Raw genomic sequence first — 21,314 nt, forward strand, 5'->3', positions numbered from 1 at the left:
AAGACTGCTGTAAAGAGCTTAATACTCTACATAATATTTTGTGTGAGACTCGGGAATTTTTGTTACTCTTCATAACCCTCAGACAAGTAAAAATCGCGAAACTCGTTTTCTTTGGACCTTTTTGCAGACTTCTTTCAACTGTAGCCTGGATAAGGACCGCAGTGTGTACCGGATGGCAAGCTCTGGTATGGGTGTGTGGATTTCACTCCAAAGCTCCGCTGCCGTCAGGTTGTTCCACGCCACACGCTACGAGTGTTTAGCTGATGTTGATGTGGCTCCACCCGTGCACAAAATGCTTCAAGGTAAATTGTGTTTGAGTTAAGGACAATTTTCAATTGGGCGTCGAAAGTAATCTGAGATTTCTTCGGTTCTCCTTTAATTCGCTTCATGTTGTTTGGTAAAGCCTCTAAAACGATCAGCGGTGAAAACTTTTCTGTATTTCTACACGCTAGGTTCCGATGCAATCATCCGTCAGCACAAAGCAGCTTGTTTGCGTGTTACCGCACTCCTTGCTTGCAAGGACCTTTTGTGGATTGGCACTAGTGCAGGCGTAGTTTTAACATTACCGCTGCCAACAATAACTGCTAGCACGGCTTCTCTTCGTAACTGCCCATCGGCGACAGCCTCCTTCCATGGACATACGGGACATGTGCGTTTTCTCACTGCTGTTGAGGCTCCAAAGGAAGGAGGACAAGACAACACCAATGATAAAAGTTCCAACAGTACCATAGGCACTTCTCCATCGAAAACAAATGGTGCGCTTCCACCTGGCACTTCCGCTGGTCGAGAAGTGTTGATAATAAGCGGCGGTGACGGTTATGAGGACTTCAGGACAAGCTCCGCTAGTGAATCCGCTGGACGAGATGACAGCACGAACCATCTCCTTATTTGGCGTGTGTAATCATTTCGGATGGAAGTCGTGATACCTAGCCCTTTCGTTCGACAGGATGTAGTGATGTATCGCTGGCTAATTAGACTTGACTTAATTAGTCAACAAGAATGGAGGATTATTGCTCCCTTTCAGGAATTATTAAAACCCAAAGAGGCGCTTTCTCAAAGTCAAATTTTTGCCACACGCGTCCAAAATTTGAACGTTATCTTCTCAAAAGAGAATTCAGAGAATATCAAAAAGTTTTTCAATAGATGACTTAAAAGTAATTTAAATTTTATTTTAGATGGTTGTAATCATCGAGTTTTAATTTTTCTGCCAATTTTTCATGAGATTTGTTTTCGGTAAATTATAGACGCATTAGATTTCTTGCGTGTTGATGAATCTTGCGTATTTGTCGAAAGTAGCTGAACCGTGGACAGAAGAGTGTTACTCAGGTAGTTCGAAACCGGGACTTCTTAAAATAATCCAAAGGACACCGGATCACAGCGACAGAAGTATTTTTATAAGGCAGTTAATATTCTGTCAACTTGTACATAGCTTATCGTAAAATTTTGTGCAACTAAAGTGAACTTTTCCTGGTAACTGACGAGAAGAGGTCGTAGTAATGTTATTGGAGGCTGATTTTGTATATTTGTGCCAATTTTTCCCGTGGGGACAATTATGTAAAAGTATTTAGATGCAGCTGTGAATAAAAATTTTGATCAAGAGGAAGCTGAGCGTAGATGTCCTCTGCCAATTTGAAAGTGTCACGATTTCCTAAACAGACTTACGTCTAAGACTATGCGTTTGTGGAGAATCATAGAAAGTACTAACACCCGACCCCTCCGCACCCTAGCTATTTTCGGAGCAAACAGCAACCGCTTTGCCATGGGAAGACTGGGTACGAGACTAGTATACACCCTCCGTGGATTACCTCTCCTGAACATTGAGTTTAGGAACTGATTGGGTGAGAAGCGCAAGTTTTCTTAACCAATAAGACAGCGCAGTTCGGCAAAAATCAAATTACCTTCGATACTTGTAAGAGAGGCAAAGACAAATAAATCAACGAACCATAAACCGCGACATTTAAAGCTCCTTTAATGAGCAATTTAATATGTGTTGAAGTTTAAGAAAGACGTCCAGCCTATAAACTATTTTCAATCAGCTGAGAAAGGCTACTCCTACACTGCCTGCAGGTGGGTGCAGTTTATTGCGATAAATGGCGTCATCAGTTAACTGTTATAGATTATTAACGGATCAATAAACCCAATCAAAACCCGTCAAGTCAATCTTTCAAGATGAAACCCTTTTCTGAACATGTACGAGACAACGGCAAATCTTCTTTTTCTAAAACAGTCTCCAAAGACGACTTCATGTGAAATATTCAAAGCCTTTCATGCAAAAGAGTTACTTGCTTGAGTGTAACAAAACAACCAACTCGTTAAACCTTCGTTTCTTAGTAATGTTTGACTTAGTCACTTCTACGCACAGAAGTTTGTCTTTAAAAGCCAATCCCACGTGCAAACCTCGTGGCAACAATATAACACCAAAGTGAAGAGAACATTCGACCTTCGTGACCCTTCCTCTATGTTTTAACCTATATACAAATCTACTGGAATTAAATTACCCTCGATGACGATCCTAAAGTTCATATGGCTCTTACGAATATAATTCATTTTAGTCACAATTTCACACTTTTAATTCTCTGTGTAGGATAAGAATTGAGCGGAAGATGAATGAGGGAAGCCTAGGGAGAGATTCGTGACCACCTTTACAGAGAAGAGGATCAAAAAAAAATTCTTGTGGAGACAAATAAATATTACGAGACCAAATCTTTCACTGAAAGGCATGTCATTTTGGTTACAGAGAAAACTTTCCAATTAGAATCGTGTGAAATTGTGACTGTTAAGATCGATGCATGAATTGCACCGGAACACATATGCCAAATGAAAGCGAAGACAAAGACAAAAAGCTCTTCATTGTGAAAACAAAAACGATGCTTGAATAGCGGATGAGCTTTTAGTGACAAATAATTAAATCTATACTCTATACATATGGGTTATCTTAATATTTAAAGACTCATCGAACAAGCTTCCTTAGTGGTAAACGCTTCGTTCCTTGGGAACTCTACACATTTGTGTGTTCGTTGAACACGGGTGGGACTCCATCGCGATCGCGGTCCTGTAACGATAGAATCAAACAGTTAGTGATCAACATTGCAATTCCTTTCACTACGTCAAAACGATACCAAACAAACTGCTAAGAGAAGATGTAAATTGATCTCCGAGAGATATCAATTCGTTGCAATACCACTATCGTAGAAAAATATTTAAGGAAAATTCTGAGGACAAACATGAGTGAGAGCTCAACTACTTACATGCATCCTTGAGCCAGCGGAGGCCTGGGAAGCTCGGGACAAGGATCCACGGCTCGATTTTGCTGTGGGAGCCCGGGAACCAGTGGGGCTGGTCTCGCCGCGGTTCATGGATGCCTCGCTGTCCCAGCGTTCCAACTCCTCTCGTACCAGTCTTTCCATCTGATCTCGTTTCAAGTCGCGGTCACTGCGCTCACTACGATCGCTCTGTAGTAAGTAAAAGTAAGTGCGGTGCATCAGTGAAAAAAGTTACAATAGGAAGAAAGTTATTAAAAATTAACTATTCTCAACTAGAAAGACTCTAAAATACGTAACTTCAGTTAGGTATAAAACACAAAACAAGTTACTTTGAGGAAAACTGACTCGATTTCTACTTACATCAGCGATCGAGTCAAGCAGTTTAGCCATGGTTTCCCGTCGTTTGAGCTTGGCTTTCTCCATGGCCTCGAGTTTGACGAGGACTGCGTCAATCTTGGACACGATGCTGCCAATGGAATGTTCCATTCGGTCCACTCGGCGGCTAAGACTGAAACACAAGTAAAAGCAGGTTTGTTACTGACAAATCTTCCGAAACGTACTAGGTTTGGAAAGTTTGACATTTGGGCCGAAGTATTCTTGCTTACTACGCTTGCCACCACAATTGGGAATAATCTTTACGACATGTTGGGCAAAATAGAAAAGATTTCCAACGGCCAACCATGGAAGACTTTTAATGATGCAAATCACAAAACATAAAGCAGATCCTCAAAGGCAATCCTTCTTTTGAAAGGGATGTTTCCCCGGTAGCTCTTTACTCCCCTATATCGTAAACGTTTCCCCTAACACTCTTAGCTTCCAGTACGAAACCTTGGAGGCTCAAAAACTTACACATTGAATTCCTCATAAGACACTCCGCCTCCTCCAGCACTGGGTCGAGCGATAGCTGAGCCTGCGCGCGCACTCAATCCACCAGTGGATCCCTCATCATCGTCGCTGTCATCGCTGCTCACATTGCTGTTTGCACTCTTTGGTCTTCCACTCTTTGTTTCCTTGGCCCGCTCCATTTCCTCGATTTCCTCGTTCAGTTCAGCCTGCCAGCGAGAATAAATTAAAACAAAATAACAACCATAAACCCTTTTCGCAGTGGTTGCGTAAACGATATTTCGATTGAGTCGCGAGATCGGAATATCTGAGCAGTAAAATAGGCCAATGAGCCAACGGAAATCCGTAAAATTAAAAAGCGCAGGAAAACGCGTGGGTCTCAGTACCCATGGGTTCTAGTCTTGCATCTGATTGGTGGAAACGCAAACTTTTACAAAATATTGCTTCAAAGTGCGTTAATCCTTCACAATTGAGTTTCTGACCTTCTGTCCTTCCAGATCTTCTTGCATCTTCCTCTGTTCTTCTTCATCCAGGATTCTGTCGCCGTCTAAATCGTACTTGGCAAACACCGCTTCGATTTCTGCATCAGCATGGCCACGGCTAAGAAAAGACGACACAACAAAAATCTATCAAACATTACTGGTATAAAAGTTGGGTGAATTAGGATGTTACCCCTCATTTCAACCTTTGTAGTGACTTTCGTTCTGTTCTTCGATTCATACTGTCTTAAGTGTAAGCATTGGTGAGATAGCATTTCGAGAGTTGCAAGGCGATACTTTTTCTTTACGTAAAATACACTTCACTAGTTATATTAAACTCGTGACATTTTTGGAGAATCTTTCAAATTTCAATTTACAAATTACGAATTTACAGTCAAAACAAACACGTATTTGACATATTGCGAGAATAGGACATATGGCTGGAGAATTCTAGACCTGTTCTCATAGTAACCCCGTTTAATTGAGAAAGGAATTCTAAAGAGGCGGTGTTTTCTTGAACCGTTTCCATAGGGAAAGAAATGATTCATTACAAAAGAAATGAAAGCAGTTAAAAAGGAACTTGAAAATATATCTAAAATAAGGTAGTCAAGATTCCAATTGCTTCACAACTTCAATCAAAGAGGGCGATCTTAATGACTGTTAGAGCAATAAAAGTTTCACGGCATAAATGCGGCATAAATAACTCTAAGCAACTTTGAACATTTTCACAATTCTTAAGCCTGTCGAAATAACGTGTAAAGAAATTACGTAATTTTACATGTACATGTTGTACAGAACGTAAGAGGTTTGATGTTGACACCTGTAACAGAACCCCGCTTACTTGGATATTGTAAAGTAATTTTAGAATATTCATGAAGAGCTTCCAGCGAGGCTCTACATAAATAACCATCCACAGAAAATAAATATTAGTGTCCACTGCAGAAGATACAAATTATCAAGGCGTTAAACATCGGTTGTGCTTACGATTTCAAGTTTGCTCTCCACTCTTCGAAATCGAGCTTGTTGTCTTGGTTTACATCGGCAGACTTCAGTGCTTTCTGGATGTCGAGGATCTTCTCGCGTTTGAAGGACAATTTGTCCAACATCTTCTGGTATCCCTGAGATAAAAATAAACAAAAAATTTAGAAAGCTGAAACCACTGCTCGTTTTGTACTCCTCAGCACTCGCAATATCTACCAACCACGACTCGCGGAAAAACTAAACGGCTACAGAAAGTTGTGGCTGTCGAATTGGTCCTGAAGCATAATTTCGGACAAAAACAGGCCACCGGGCAGTCATTGATGGCGGCAACCCGGGGTGAAAAGGAGGCGCAAGTTAAGCGTCCAATAATAAAGAAGAAACATTTTACTGTTTACTTAAAAAAAGCCAATAAATGCCGACTTGCTCTACGGTTGCTCGGGAACGCTGCACGCTTGACTACTCTGTCAAAAGTATGACATGCATAAAAAATGACATTACTTACAGAAAGTTACACTTCTAAACACCTGTGCCTCTTTATTGCCGTTAATGTTTTACCATTTGCAGGGAATAGCGTAATGAAAATATTCTTACCGAGGCCATTCAGTTTCGTGTTGAGCCAACCCAAGATTACATAAAAAGACGCGAAATTCATAATTCTCTCTTTTTTGGTTACAGTCACGGAATAGAAAAAAAAAACTTGATTTATAACTCGCCATAGAAGTTATTGTGCGTCGGAAAAATCTCACACGGCGCCAAACAAAAAGAAGCAAAATACACAATAAATGAACGAAATAAATAATCTTTTAGGAAGCAGTGCATTCAACGAGAAAGCCAGACAGCTTTATTTATTATTAACAAAATGTCTATAACCCTTGGTTGAAATCGATAAACTGTAGACGAGTGGATCTGCTTGTAAAAGGAAAGGGAAAAAACGAAGGAAAAAGAAAAAACAGAACCAAAAAAAAAAAAATCGAGGGAAACAAAAGAATCTTGATACGTCCTTAGATGTTCTCATAGTTTTTTTTTTAAATCACAAACGGAAATTTAACCTACGCCAGAACCACATTTACTTATGATTACGTAACCATTCTTCAATCGTTCAATCGCGCATTAGTTTTTATGAAATAACCGCTATTTTTACAGTTTGTATCGTGTGCATAACCGGATAAAATTACAACCAAGTCAAAATATCAGAAAAAGCAATGAATGGCAATATTAGGAATGTTGTACAGAATACTTCTAATTGATTCTTCAAAATGATTTGCGATTTGCAAAATTCAAAGTACTTCACCGATTATTTTCTCTCTTTAACTTTTCTTACGAGGAAAGAGGACAGGAAGAAAAAAATTACTCTTCGAATTCAGTTCACTCACCCTAAAGCAAAATGCAGAAAACGAAATCTTACGGACCATAATCGTAGAGTACCCACGAGTTCAACTTTGAAGTATTAATTTGACGACAAGAGAAAATAGACTCATTTAAAGCATCCAATTATGTGCACTTAGAGTAAGTATAGTCACCTTAGCACAATCTCTTAATCTTTTCCGGAGAATTTTGCTTTTCATCCCTATATTGAAACGCCTCCAAGTGTTCCTTTCTCTTATCATTTGCAAGAGATGTAATATTACATAATCAAACGGACTAACGTTAAATACGCTGATTTGCTTTTTTTTTTTTTCGCGGGTTCCCAGCGCCGCCAAAACGATATTGCAATACGAGAAACTCAAAATATTTGGTTCATTCTCGGCCTAGCAACCTGCTATTAGCACGAGTGACTTAGAGCAGAGGAAACAAACAGTCAAAATAATAGCTTTAAACAAAGAAAAAACTTCACAGGTTCTTATACCGTGGTAAACCCCAAAACAGGAACAGGGGAATACAGACAAATACCACAAAATCCCCGGGAAGCAAGTATCTAAGGATGGGGTAGTTGAAAAATTTAAGCTGCATCACTCACGATGCAAAGGAGGTGAGTAAACTTTTAGGTGTCAAATTATGATAAATAATTGTCGGCTACCACAAAAAAACAAAAAAACAAAAAATTGTGCACCATTTACCTTCTTGAAGTAGTCACCGATCTCGAACTCGCTCTTCTGGTTGGCGATGTTTGACTTGACTTCAGCGTAAGTATCATTGATGATGGCCAAGAACATGTTCAGCAGGACGAAGAACACGAAGAACACGTAGGTGATGAAGAAAATCGGTCCAAGTACGCGGTTGGCTGCCTCGAGGGCGTGGAAGTCAAAGTCACCAAGGATAATACGGAACAGCGTAAAACTAAAATAAAAATTCAGAAAAAGCCTTGCGTTAATTCAAAACCGTCTCAAAACACAAATTCTTAGAGAAAAAAAAAGTGGTAATTCGCTTGTGTGACGTTAAAAAGTGCATCAGATCATAGAAAGTATTAGTGCGCGTAGGAGATAGCATCTATAGTTGCCCATCACTAACTACGTTTTTCCCAGTTTCAGTGGCACGATTGCGACTTCCCATGGAAGGGATGCTCATCCATCACATCACCCTTTTGGGTGGAGAGGGGAACTGTAAGCGTTAAATGTCATGCTCAAGAACACAACATAATTTACTGCCCTGTGCTCAAGCCCAGACCTCTGGATCCAGAGCCTTGCACACCAACCACAAGGCAATCGTGGCTTCCGCGTCGCACTTTATGGTAAGGAAATGTTTCTCGCGCGCCCGCCCAGCGGAAATTTGGCAAAGAAAATCATATCTTACATGGCGTCCTCGAAGGTGCTGAAGTCCCGAACTTGAGTACCAAAGACCAGGTAACCCAGCTGCGCGTAGGCGAGAAAGATGATGAAGAACATGACAGCAAAGCCACCAACGTCTTTGGCGCACTGATGGAAAGAAGAAATGTTTAGAGTCAAGGTCTACGAGCTAGGTTTCACTGTGAATGAAGTAGTAAAACTACAAAAGAATATCACCATACATTGTTCAGCGTTGCTGACAACTGAGTCATGGTCTTGTTGAAGCTGATGTACTTGAAGACCTGTCAAAAAGATACAAAAAAAAATCAACTTAAGAAAAGGTTGCAGGTATTATTTACAAGAAAATGCTGACCAAAGCGTTAAGCCCAGGAAACTACAATGTCGACAGAAAGGGCGAGAAAATGCGCCGCCGGAGCAATGTGAGGCATAAAATTGCACTTTGCTTTCGGAAGCCATCACGAAAGCACCCACCTTGATCCAGGCGAAAAACACAGCCACGGCGACCATGTTGTTGAACTGTGTCTGCCAGAAGCCGAGAGATTCAAAGTTTGCATACTGATTGTTGTTTGACAAGAGCGTCTCCAACAAGTCGCCCACTTTGATTGCTCGGTAGACGTTGAAGACAACTGCTACGTATCCAAGGAAAATCACAATTACATCCAGCACGTTCCAGAAACTCTTGAAGTACTGCAATTTGTGTTTCGTGATCTCAAGGATTTCTTCTATGGTGTAGTATACGATGAAAAGGATGAAGATTCCCTCGCAGGCCATCACAAAGTAATCGAAATCGGTGACGTAACGAATCAGCTTCACTGTGCGGAAGTTGAATGATGGGATCACACCTCCTGTGGCTGGGAACTCCAATACCAATCTAGGAGGGGCGAAAGGGGAAAAACTTGTTATTGGTGTGGGTGATAAAATAAAATTTCGAGCGCAATGTGGAATAAGTAAGCACTAGTATATTTTTCAGAGACTAGCGTGTATCGAGATAACGCCTTCTTTCTAACGGATATTTCTTCGCTTTTCATAACCTGCTTGCTAGATAGTATATTAGCGAATTCGAGTCTAAATCACTCATGGGACTGAAAGGATTAAAAACCTTCAAGGGCAGAAACAACTTACTTAATGATGCAGAACAAATTGATGTTGGCATTGTAAACGGTGAAGTCCATAAACACCGCTCTTGTTCCGCGGTCAAGCCACAGGTTTTGCTGGAAGAAAATTTCAATTTTAGAGCTCATTTCGATTGCATGTTGTGAACTAACACCAAAGTAATTACTACAGCCAATCAGATTAAAAGAAATATCACAAGGAACCAATGAAAACTCAAAGTAGAAACAGGCAATCTACTTGAAGCGCGGGAAAACACACGTGACCAAGTAGCATTTGTTTTTAAATTGCATCTGATTAGCTAAGAGGTGGTGCGTGTTTTCTGGACCAATCATAGAGCTAAAGGAAGCCAACCGAAGCATCGCTACTCTCCCCTTAATGAGCTGCTGATTCACTGCAGCCAAGTTTTTGGCCAAGGTTGTTTTTATATAATTCCTCTTTCTTACATATGTCTAACTCAACAATCAGGCACCTCTGACTTCTAGACATGAGCAAACCTCTCCATTTTTGTCAAAACTTCATCTATACTTCCGATACCTTTTCCAGGATTTGAAACTAAGTTACTTTCAAAATTTCCTTGCACTTTGAAGAGTTCGACTGTTTTTAAAAACTCTGTGTGTGACTGCTTACCTTTAAGTCGGCAATCTTCGATTTTGTGGCTGCCCTTTTTGGTTCCAAAAGCATTGTGAACCCACCTCCACTGTACGAGGTAATTCTCCCCCAGTGTGATCGACCGTCTAGTTCTTTCTCTGTCTTGTATTCCCATCTGTGTTAGAGAAGAGGATGTTTGATTCTACCTGTAAGGGCTACCTTTCTCAAAGCTTTACCGCTTCCTTCTTAAAATTGTGATTGTATACTAAATAAATACTATGTTATTGATTGATAAATAACTTAAAATTTAGCTATAGCTCTTTGCCTACCCTTGTCTAAGTGGAAATTAAAATTTGGAATGTTGGCATGTTCACGTCCTACATTCACTGTGCAAGAAGAGATCACTTACGCAGATCCATTCCCCACACCAAACGGGTCTTGGTCTTCTATCCCAGGAGCATAGGGTGCATAACAGTCCTTGATAACACTCTTGAAATCATCATGAACACTGAAATCAATAAACACAAGAAAATTGCACAATCTGATGAAGTACACATTTCCAATTCAAAACATTGTTCCCGAATTGAACACACCTTCAAAGGTATAAAACTTATGATGATTGTGGCACAAAAAAAAAAAAAAAAAAAAAAAAAAACAAACAAACATGGGCAAATCTCTACAATCTATCTAGGCAATATAAACCCACTCAAAATATCTATTTATAACTACACCTACTAGGGGGAAATAATTGTTCTTATAGTCCACAAATATCCTTATTGAAATGCTCCACAGTTTTTCCAATAGGCCCACAATGTTGTTAATGATTGAATAAGCACTGGCCTGGAACTTCACAATTTTTTTTTTTTAGTTCAAAAAGAGAAGTTCAATTACAAAAAAAAAATTCATAGAAAGATTCTTTGGTATCTCAGAAGTCCAGATTTGTAAATGCTGTGTTGAAATGTCTTATATGTTTAAAAAATATTCTTAAAATGTGATCTTAATTGTTCTGATTAGGGAAATATATGGTACGATCATTAAATATTTTATCATTTACAATTTTATTGCAAAGTGATAATAAATAAAATGCGCTGCACTTACACACAAGAATCGTTCTTCACTCGGAGTTGTCTCAGGCGTGGTCGTCCAAGGATTTTATTCTCAAAGTAAATAAAACCGAGATCTTCTTGTGATACATTTTTGCCATTGTAGTACTGTTCCCAGTACAATCCATCTGCTAGAGGGCCATCTGCATACTACAACAATGGAACGAAGAACAACTTAACCCTGACTAAAACCTAACTTCTCTTAACAACATCACCCAAGGTGGGTAAAGATAACCCAGGGTTAGTGTGAAATCTGATTTCAGATTTGAAAGCTTAAAAAAAAAAAAAAGATTCAGTACCATTCCTTTTGTCTACAAATTGATGATTGGAAGTATGCCTTACATGAATTTAAGAACTTATCCGAAAAAGGCTTTTGAACAAAGGAATAACAAAACTCAATTAAAAATTAACCCTGGGTTAGTGCTAATTGGACCAGGCCCTGAATCACACATAAAGGTCATGAGAATAAAGGAAATGAAGACCAACTAAAGAAGCTCTTGAAGTTTATACAAATTCTCCTTACCAGCACCTTAGGAAATATATGAAGAAGATTATGCAGAATATGCATACTGATGTTAAGGTGTAAAGAGTTATAGGCTGGGGTAAGGAATTCATAAGTAATTATCATGGAAGGTGACTACAATAATCTATAATTTTGGACAAACTGTTGAGACAACTAAGTCAAATACAAATTTATTTTCAATCCAGACTCATGCATCCCACTATTCCTGTAAACTTTCCTCTTTCAATGTTGTTTCAGCATGCCTTTCCTTCCAAAGCATATTTTCATGACAGATATAGCAACATTATCTGGTGTTGGGGATTTTAAATTGTGCCCCTTCAACAACACTGCTTAGTAAAACATTTCTCTCTTGAGTTCATAAATTCCATAGTAAATAACACAAGCCATGAGGAAAATAAACAAACTGATATGGAGAGAGTAACCAAAAAAAACATGTGAAGTAGTAGAATTACACATCAGAGTGAGGAGAGATCAGAATTGACGGCATGTAATAAGATTGGGAAAGGAAGGAAAAAGAATTGAAAGTATTTACCATCCAGAACTCCTTCATGGTTGTAATGTCCTTGAATGTATTTCTGTTTGACATTGTGGTCTCAACAAACAAATCTGTGTAAAAGATTGTATATAAAACACATTAAATTTTTCACAGACTTGAGTCAGCCAACAACAAAATTATTTGAAATTCAGGAAATCTCTACCACGTACACAAAATGACTCACCTCTCATGACCTTGGTGAAGTAGTACATCGTTGAGCTTGTCATTCCAAAGGTCACTGAAAGACAAGAACACTTTTTTCGGTAAGTTTTGACCCTTCCCATTCAGATTGAAAATATAAAGGCATACATGCATGTGAAACAAAACAGATTGGACCAAAGGATGAGAAAACGAATCAGGAGTTGATCTTTCTGATCATCAGTAATTAGACTTATTGCAGAAAGAGAGGTTGCAAAGGATGCAGATTCTAGTTTAGGAACTGCTCTCCTTCCATCAGCCTCCCCAGTTTGAAGTAGCGATAAAAGAGGTAAAGGGTCATCCCTGTCAGAGTCTGTGATTGCATTAAACCCACGAAGATCACTTCCTCACAAGTTCAGATATAGTAAATTGCCTTTTAACCTTTTAAACAGAGAGTGATAAACATCAGTATCATCCCTGAATCAAACATTAAGGTCATATTCATAAAGAAAATGAAAGAGAGGTTAAGAAGCTCTTGATTGTAAAGCAAATCCTCCTTGTAACTACCATAGGACAAATATAAAGGATGGTATGGGAAACTTGTAAACTGATCATGGGGTGTTGAGGGTGAAAGCCTTTCCAACATCTGACTTGATATCCTGTTGAGAATTTGTTTTCCAACTTGAGTTGACAATTTAACTTTGTGATCAGATCAATACATGATTCTCCATTCCAGCTCTTTTACATTTCCTAGTAAATTATTTGATAGAATTTCAATTCATGTTAAGAAAACACACTCTAACTGATCTGTTTGTCAGTTCTCCTTGCCAACAGTTATATGATGTATTGACAATGCAAGAAGAACATGCATGCTAATTAATCACTTCAGAGAGTCAGTGAGCTAACATGCAAGCACTGGTCAACAGATTTCACCAAAAAGCAAAAGGTTATGCTCAAAAAGTCAGTGATAAAACAACATTTCTCAGATGATCAATATTTGTGAAAGGAAACTTGACCAGCCATCATAATAAAAATTACAAGCCACACAATTTTATTTTTCAACTCACAGATGCAGAGGATGGTGATGAAGACTAAATAGATGACCAGTTCTCGCAAGGTCGTTTTCACATGTGCCTCTGAGCCAGAATCAGTATCCTCAGTCTGTCTGGTTCTCCACAAACCTAAAAGACAACAAAAGAAGGGCTAAAATTAACATCAAAATTCTACTGACAAGTTGGCCATGCACAGCTGCCCGAACACATCCACATCTAGCATGTTAAAAAAATATCGACTTTCTGTTTTCTGCCAGAACCATTGCTGAGCTTTGCAGGATGCATTTGGCTTTAAAACCAGTTATTTAGATATATATAGATATATATAGATAGTATTAAGATAATTTTTTTTTTGATCATTCCTTGATGCAGAAAGCCCAAAATTATTAAAAAACCTGTTCTGTGTCATTTCAAACAAATGCAAATTTCTGTCATATCTGTCTTTAAGTGGTAATGATCAAGAAAGGACTCCTTGAAAAGAAAATATTTCAAACAAAAAAACAGCAAATATTGAGGAAATGTTGCTCTCTGAATTAAATGAAACAATTTTGTGTAACTGTTAGAATATGAGAAGACAACCTGCTGTAGCTGTTTAACCATTCCAAACTAGTTCTTATGTCAAGACAGCTGCTGCATTTTTACATATTGGCGAAATCGGGAAAAAATACAAAAATAAACATTTTTAATTAACTTGACAAAAAAGCTCTGACTATTTTCATATCAATAACCTTCCCGATAACTTTGAATGGATTCTTTCACATCTCCAAGCCTTGTTATGTATTTCAGTTCCCTTTAAAATTTCCCACATAATAAAAAAATGGTAACTACAATAGATTATTATTATTTGTTATTTTCATTACAAACAAAAACTAGAGTTCCCGTATTGATTCATACAAACTGCTGATTCAAAAACAAACAAAGCAAAGTCCTATTTTAGAGTAATATTTGGAAATATTTCCTCTGGCAGTTTTCCCTCTGACCTACAAGGTTAGGTATAATGTGGCGATCGTAATTGGAATTCATAATAAACAGATCTGCGAAGTAAACATCACGGGCTCAATGTTCAAGGCAGTCTGTGTTCTAAGTAATGTTTATCTTAGACTACCGTTTAAATGCAGAAAACCCGAATTTTAACCTCTTCGCGGAAAATTCCAGACTTTCGTGGAACAAAGTTTAATTAGATTGCAATTAATTCTTTTAAGCAACGGAAAATAAGAGCTTTTTGTTGAGCTCATCAACGGTTATCACTGAAAATCGAACACTGATCTCTGTTAGGTAAAATCAATCCGCGCGAGAGCACGATGTCCAAAACACAATCAGTTTCAAACGGATAAAACGGGATCTTAATTCAAAGCCACAAAATTTGACCAAACGAGTGCGATTTTACGGAAATTCAAGTACCATAAATAATTAATTGCAGAGAAAATTGCCGCTGAAATATGAAAACCTATCAGCGAGGTATTTGACACAACAGGATCTAGATTCTGATCGCAAACTGCGAAAAATGTTTCGGGCCTTTGAAATACTCCAATTCGTCTAAATCACGATAAAAGTTTGTACAGATTATAGTGGAAACCTCAGTCGCCATCGATAAACGTGGATATAACTTACAGAAACGTGTCTCTCTACACTTTTACAAAACGAAGATTTTAATTTAAATTGGCATGAATATCATTTGCAGTCTAAACACCTGTCCCCAATCTTCATTAAAATTTTACGTTCTGGCGAACCGAATATGCTACGAAACGAGTTAGACCCTTTCAGGGCTTTTCTAAAATGAGAGGGACTAATCGAAGAAACAACCAAAATCTAATAAACAGCAAAAAAAAAAACCGAGACAACAACTTCTCAAGAGATTGTGTGCTGCAACGAATGTCGATTGATCGCAAGCCGCGCAACCTAATTCCAACTCGAATTTTCTGCAATTTTTTAACTACAGTTCTCATCTTCCACTTGTCTTCCCCTGGGAAAAATCCTTTTAATATCGAAACAAGACTGAAGTACAACATACTTGACAAATGTCCCCAAGAGAAAAGAAAAATACTAGATGAAATCAACCATGGAAAATTACCAAATTACGTGACATTAAAAGTGCAGAGCTCGTAGCGGGCAGATCGATCAAATCTTAAAACTATACAAGTTTCGGAGAAAGATATGATCACTTTGGCGAAAGAACATCACGTTTCATGCTTTACAAAACATTCCTTACCTCGGACAATCCTTTTAAACCTTGTCCAACAACCGACAGGGACGTTTTTCGTACCAGGAGCCCGTACATCTGTTGGGACACGACCTTGATGGTTTACAGGTTCGTGCTCCATAGCTGAAGGAAGATCGACGGCTGCGGAGGCCGGCGCGCGAGGGGAGAAATCAATCTCATCGTGTCCTCCGCTCAGTAGATCGTCAGACCATGCGTTTCGAGAATGAGAAGATGGCGGCCTGTTGTTCTTCTCGTGCATTTCCAGTTCATCTCCAAGACTAGCTTGCGATCCTATTCCACTACGATTCCGGCGCTTTGCAGAGCCTCCACTCATGTTTAAGTTCGTTTACCTTTTAATATCAAAAGGATAGGAAAATCTGTTGAAATAACGCTGTGATACGGCGCGAATTCAACTAACGAGCGCTTCCTCTCGCGAATTAACGCCAAATGCAGATCTAGCAACTTTCCAACCGTTCGCCGATAAGGGCGATAAATATTTCATGTTCTACGCAAGTGAAGGAAAGTATGTCAATCAAGCGTGCTAATTAGGTTTCTATAGTTACGGCTCAGGAGAAAATTTTCGCAAAATTTACTAAAATTGCGCAGTTTGTAGAATTATGTCATAAAAACTTCCCTGCTTTACAAATTGGCTCGTTCAATTTTAAAATCGGAAGCACAATTTAAAATTTTTTTCCGATGACTGAGATAATAGTTTAATTTTGCACGGTTTTCAATCGAGTGGTCGAAAATACGCAAAGACCACACAAAGGCCGACAAAAAACAACAAGATGAAATAAGAAACCACACGAAGAAATCATAACAGATAAGGAAACCCTTTAAATGTTCACGTATATAAGACCAAAAATGGTGACCTTACCGAATCTTTAAAAGGCAAACCCAAGTGATGAAGATGTAAAAAAGGAACGATTTTCGTTACCGAATTCACCTGTGTCGCAGCTCAAGTAAGGCAAATATTCCTGTGTTTTAAAGCAAATAATGAATATTTTATGAAGGCAGCGAAATGGGAGTAACCGATTGGTTGTTTATGCTGACAACTTTGGACAACAAGGACTTCTCACACCATTGCGAAATAAGACGACTTTTTAAACAAAAGTATTATTTTTTGAATAAACCAGTGCGATCAAAATATGATGTTATCTGTTAAACTGGAACGTTCTAAAACTTTTTTAAAGCCCTGAAACAATGAGATTTTACTCATAACAAGCCGTATTTTCTTCGAACAAGAATATCGTTAAGGCTACCGTTATTATCAGAGTGATAATAGGAACAATGAAAATAATTTTTCCTTTCCGGTATCTAGTTTTAGCGAAAAACAGGACAATATTTCAAAGTGAAATTGTCAGATACAAAAGCTTGGTTTGACAGACGCCATGACTATGGATAATTCTGTTTTAATTTTTGTCTTTCTTTTTGTTTCATAGAATTCCTTTTTTTGCCCCTATGTAAGCATGATCGAAGGATTATAAAAAAAACAAGTTCAATGGAAGTTATTAGCGAGCGAGTTTCCCACAGATTTAACCGCAAACACGAAACTTGGAAGAAACATGAGCTATTATGATAACTACACACACACTCTTGATTCCATCCTTGCGAAAGCTTATTGGAAGGAGGAGATCCTATTTCATTGTCTTAGTTACTCGACAAAGCATTGACGTATTTGGGAAAATTTCAGCTGAATAAGAAATTAGATTCGTTCGTCACTAAAACGTTGAATTGACACTCCCCTTCTGCCAAACTATCTCCAAAAAAAAAAAAAAAAGCATTGCTGAAGGGTGGTTTGCTTTTATCGCTTATGTCTGGCAGCATTTCACAATTTTATCACTTCTTTTTAATCTTTTAGGCACGACCCTGGGATTCCTGGGAGTTTCAGTGAAATATTACGATCGGGCGGTAAGAACCCATTCTTCTTGAGAACAAGAAAATCCCCAGTTCGCATGGAAATAATAAATAAACCAGGCTGGCAGAAATTAAGAATTATAAAAATGTGAACAACATGCAATCAATAAACTCTTCAGATAAGCTTCAAGTGAAACAGGCAAAAAGGAAATCGCTTTAAAATTTCGAATTCTGAGGAAAACACACCATAACTTCGTCCATTTACAACGGAATTGTGGGCGATAATTCATTCCTGCGGTCGATAAATTGATCCGACGAACTTTTCGCTGTGGGTGAAAAATGATGGCATAGTGAGCCCTCATTATGCTGGAAGGCGGAATACCTCCCCTCCAGATGGTGTCAAGACTGAACTCAAGTACAGAGAACTGAATACGATTCAAGACTCTCATAAGCTGGAAATAACAACACAACGAATAAACGTAGTTTACGCCCGTCCTCTACTTTAGCAATACGGTTCAACAGCTCTTTATTACTTAAACACTTTGAAACGTATACAGGTGTGATTGGCAATTTTAATTTCGACAACTTTGAGCCACGCCACAGCCTTTGTAAAATTTAAAATAATCTATAGCAAGTCCTTCAACTACGTTTGTAATTTCCAATCCATCTTTTAAAATAAAGAAAACCGCACATATTGTTCGGTGAGGCGCGGAAAAACTCTAAACAATGTAGCGGGTCCGAACGATTACGACATCATACACATATAAATAGAAAAAAAAAAAATAGCCTTTGAATCGGCAATCACCTCTCATACAAATTGTTAAGGAAAACTAAAACGCAAACAAACCAGAAGAGTGTAGGTGTCTTTACAACCTCAACAACACAAGTAACATAAAATTTGGAATGGTTTCAAATTCAAGTTCATATGAGGTCATGTTGTTTCGGGAACAAGATTTTCCTTTAATGTTCTTAACGGCAGCCCAACTCAGCAATTTTCTTTGACATACCACCTGCTAACCAGAGCTAGAATATTAATTGACGCACTGTTTAGCTTAGCTTTTAATTAAGGCGAAGAGAAAATTTTTGACAGTAATTTTCAGCTTTAAATATTTCAGCGCAGTCATGCTGGTCGTTGAAATGCGTACTTGCGTCGCGATTATATCTGTCAAACCAAGCGCTTCGTTCAAACTCACGTCCAAGATTAAATTTAAATCTTTCTGCTATGTGGGCTTGTACAGGGAATTAACATCTTGAGTCTGGCCACAATTTTCACTTCAGAAAGAAATTAACAGCTTGACAGGAACATCAGACGTAAACTGGACGTGTTTCTCGCCTCCAGAAATATGAATAAATTAAAAGGATTAGATTCAAATGCGTATGAAAAAATAGCACGTAGATTGTAGGTAAACCCTTATATCCTTTCCATAATGTAATGAACACTTTCCAGAAAACGTTTTCGTGATAAAATGTGAGTTTTATATTTAGGACGGGAAATGTTTAGGGAGACTTAAGTTTGGTTTGAAGCTCTCTACCTAAAAAACTAAAAGGTTTTTCTAAATGGGTCGCATTTTGCATTCAAATCCACCACTTTGATATCATATGACACATGACAACGATCATTTTAACTGAAAACATAGAAATGTGCCTAACTTCATGTTTTAAATTTAGGAGTGTGTTAGATTAAAAAAACGACATGTGCTTGAGTTTCAAATGAATGAAAGCTTCAAAATTAAACATTTGTTGATCTAAAAATATTGAGATGAGACTATTTGCATACATCACTGAAAATTCAGGTTGGAAAAAAAAGTACAAAAAATTGTCAAACAAAATATGTGAACGTCCACACCATAAAAAAAATTATTGTAGATGTTATTTTTTGAGGACAAAATTTGTTCTTATCATCCAGTGGTTTTCCAGTCTAGCTAAACCTGTTTCAATTAATATATGTCAAGGTTTGCATACAGATTAATCAAACTCATGTGTTTATTTTTTTGCGAAACTTAATGATGACATAGACATTTACACATTGCAGATCCTTATAGCTTCATAAATACCGTTTGATAGACTGAATTTAAGAAAATGGAATCCTGTAATGCCTCCCTAGTACCAAGCTTCTTTGCCTACTCTGGCCACAAAATATAGGCCAATGGATGAACAGACCTGATGGAAAGGTGACTGCAGAAATTTAGTGTGTCTACTGGTAGAAAATTTAAGAGATTTGGTGAGGTTAAGACTAAAGGCTAACCAGGCTCCAACCTGCAATTGCTTTGGTCACCATGACAAGTAGAAAAAAACTTCTGGTCATTTAAAATTTACAACTTATGTTTCTTCAGGGATTATGTTGGAAGCTGCGGTATTTTGTTTAATAAAGTTTATAGTCTTACGGAAAAAGAATATAAACATTTCCATAAAATAACATATACTTTTGAGCAAACTGGGCTATTAAATTTTAATTTTAATTTTTTTTAATTTTTCCTTTTTGGCCTAGTAAAATTATATTTCTAGCCATGGTTTTATGATCTTTGGTTACTGCTACTTGGAAAACTTGTGCATGCTGTCCTTTAGCAACCTAAACCAACAACACACCATCCAAATGTCCTTCCAGGTTCAAGTCTGAGCCACAAACCAAAGATATGAGATGTAGTCAGATATTTGTCACTGAGATGACCAAAAGTTAAGTTGATGAGTAAACAATTTTTAGGGAAAAATTAAAAGCTTTGTAAGCTAATGATAATGTGGCTCTCAGCTGTCTATGCCCACGCCAAAATATTTTTTGGACATGATTTTACAACACAGTAAGCACAAAATGAATTGGGCAACAACCAAAATATTTCATTAAACAGATGTGACAGTTCAAAACTTGGTCACAAATAGTTGTCCTTAAAGTTTTGAGATATCAAAACACAATCGAATTGTCGTTAACAACATTAGAACTCCCACTTACCTGCATTTCTTGGCCAATGAATAGTAAAAAACTAAATTCGAATTCTGTATTCACTAGGGTTTGATTTTTTTGCCGATACCTCAGATGCCGATCCACAGGTATTGAGTCATGACCTGTTGTTGACAGACAAAATGGTTAAGAGAATTGTTTTGAAGCTCTCTGCCTGAAAAAAGCACACTACTTTAAAACGAGCGTAAAATAGATCTCGAAACTCTCATCAAATTATCTAACCCACTAGACAATATAGTGAATTTTCAGAGGGAAAGAGACTACCAGAAATACAGAAATATTAAAATTTCCCACCTCTAAGATGGCCGCCATACTTTCTCTCAATAAAGATACTGGACTCTACTAATTGTTAGCCTCGATATGAAGACACCACCTGATATGAGCCCACGGTTTAATTATCCGCCCCATTCCCACTCATTACGACACTCATCTCAAGAAACTTAGTAAGAGTACTCTATTGGAAGAAGGACTGAGGTTAGAAACAGCTAGCCTGCAGAACAGGCGCAATTTTTGGCGTTTTTGAGGCGAACGGAGGCAAGTGCAAGGCAAGCATGAAGTCCAAGTCACTCACAAGGGAGGAGCAAAAAGAATTATATTTAAGGAATTCTGTGTCCTAAAGCAAAGGAGCATAGACAAATAGTTCTGGAAACTGACAAGATAAATTCATAATGGGGAGAAAATTTAAAAATAGGTTGTGTAGGGTAGTCTGAATCAGCAAGAGGAGGTATCCAATGACATTGGTCAAAATCCACATTTTGTCTGCAATCCACCTGAATATGGCCGTAGAGGTCACTGGGACATAAGCCAGAATAATGCTGGACCATGCTGGAATTCCACTTAAATCCCAAATAGGTATAAAAGGAGACACTCACGAAACCCAGTTAGACACAATACAAATTGGTTTTATCCAACAATCTGTTTCCGGTCACTCATGTTATATCCAGGTGCCGTCGACCCTTTGAC

General features: G+C 38.1%; 2 protein-coding genes across 12 annotated transcripts in view; one reads left to right on the forward strand and one right to left on the reverse strand.

The window, feature by feature from the left end:
- LOC113687134 (uncharacterized) overlaps nucleotides 1-1,603 on the forward strand; it is a 38,378-nt gene extending 36,775 nt beyond the window's left edge. For all 10 annotated transcript variants that reach the window (XM_089191087.1, XM_089191090.1, XM_089191088.1 and 7 more), the window contains 2 exons: nucleotides 128-302; nucleotides 453-1,603. In XM_089191087.1, the coding sequence (XP_089047213.1) occupies nucleotides 128-302; nucleotides 453-901 (624 nt within the window). In that variant the 3' untranslated portion in view covers nucleotides 902-1,603. The remainder of the gene's footprint in view (nucleotides 1-127; nucleotides 303-452) is intronic.
- A 349-nt stretch (nucleotides 1,604-1,952) lies between these two features.
- LOC113687136 (polycystin-2-like protein 1) lies at nucleotides 1,953-20,695 on the reverse strand. Of its 2 annotated transcripts, XM_089191094.1 has the most exons (20): nucleotides 20,646-20,695; nucleotides 20,343-20,455; nucleotides 15,551-15,891; nucleotides 13,357-13,470; nucleotides 12,336-12,389; nucleotides 12,149-12,222; nucleotides 11,089-11,243; nucleotides 10,400-10,498; nucleotides 10,030-10,165; nucleotides 9,412-9,500; nucleotides 8,761-9,160; nucleotides 8,511-8,570; nucleotides 8,297-8,418; nucleotides 7,624-7,843; nucleotides 5,570-5,703; nucleotides 4,589-4,706; nucleotides 4,113-4,315; nucleotides 3,624-3,771; nucleotides 3,249-3,452; nucleotides 1,953-3,052 (listed from the first exon to the last, which is right to left on the reverse strand). In XM_089191094.1, exons 3-20 carry the CDS (start codon nucleotides 15,873-15,875, stop codon nucleotides 2,999-3,001), a joined length of 2,709 nt encoding a protein of 902 aa, XP_089047220.1. In that variant the 5' UTR covers nucleotides 15,876-15,891; nucleotides 20,343-20,455; nucleotides 20,646-20,695; the 3' UTR covers nucleotides 1,953-2,998. The 2 variants fall into 2 exon arrangements, with proteins under 2 accessions (XP_089047220.1, XP_027060642.2); XM_027204841.2 differs by lacking the exons at nucleotides 20,343-20,455; nucleotides 20,646-20,695 and adding an exon at nucleotides 16,419-16,620.
- Between the last annotated feature and the right edge of the window lie 619 nt (nucleotides 20,696-21,314).

The sequence above is a fragment of the Pocillopora damicornis genome, chromosome 13, assembly GCF_964200805.1.
Source record: "Pocillopora damicornis chromosome 13, jaPocDami1.2, whole genome shotgun sequence".
In the NCBI taxonomy this organism is placed as follows: Eukaryota; Metazoa; Cnidaria; class Anthozoa; order Scleractinia; family Pocilloporidae; genus Pocillopora; species Pocillopora damicornis.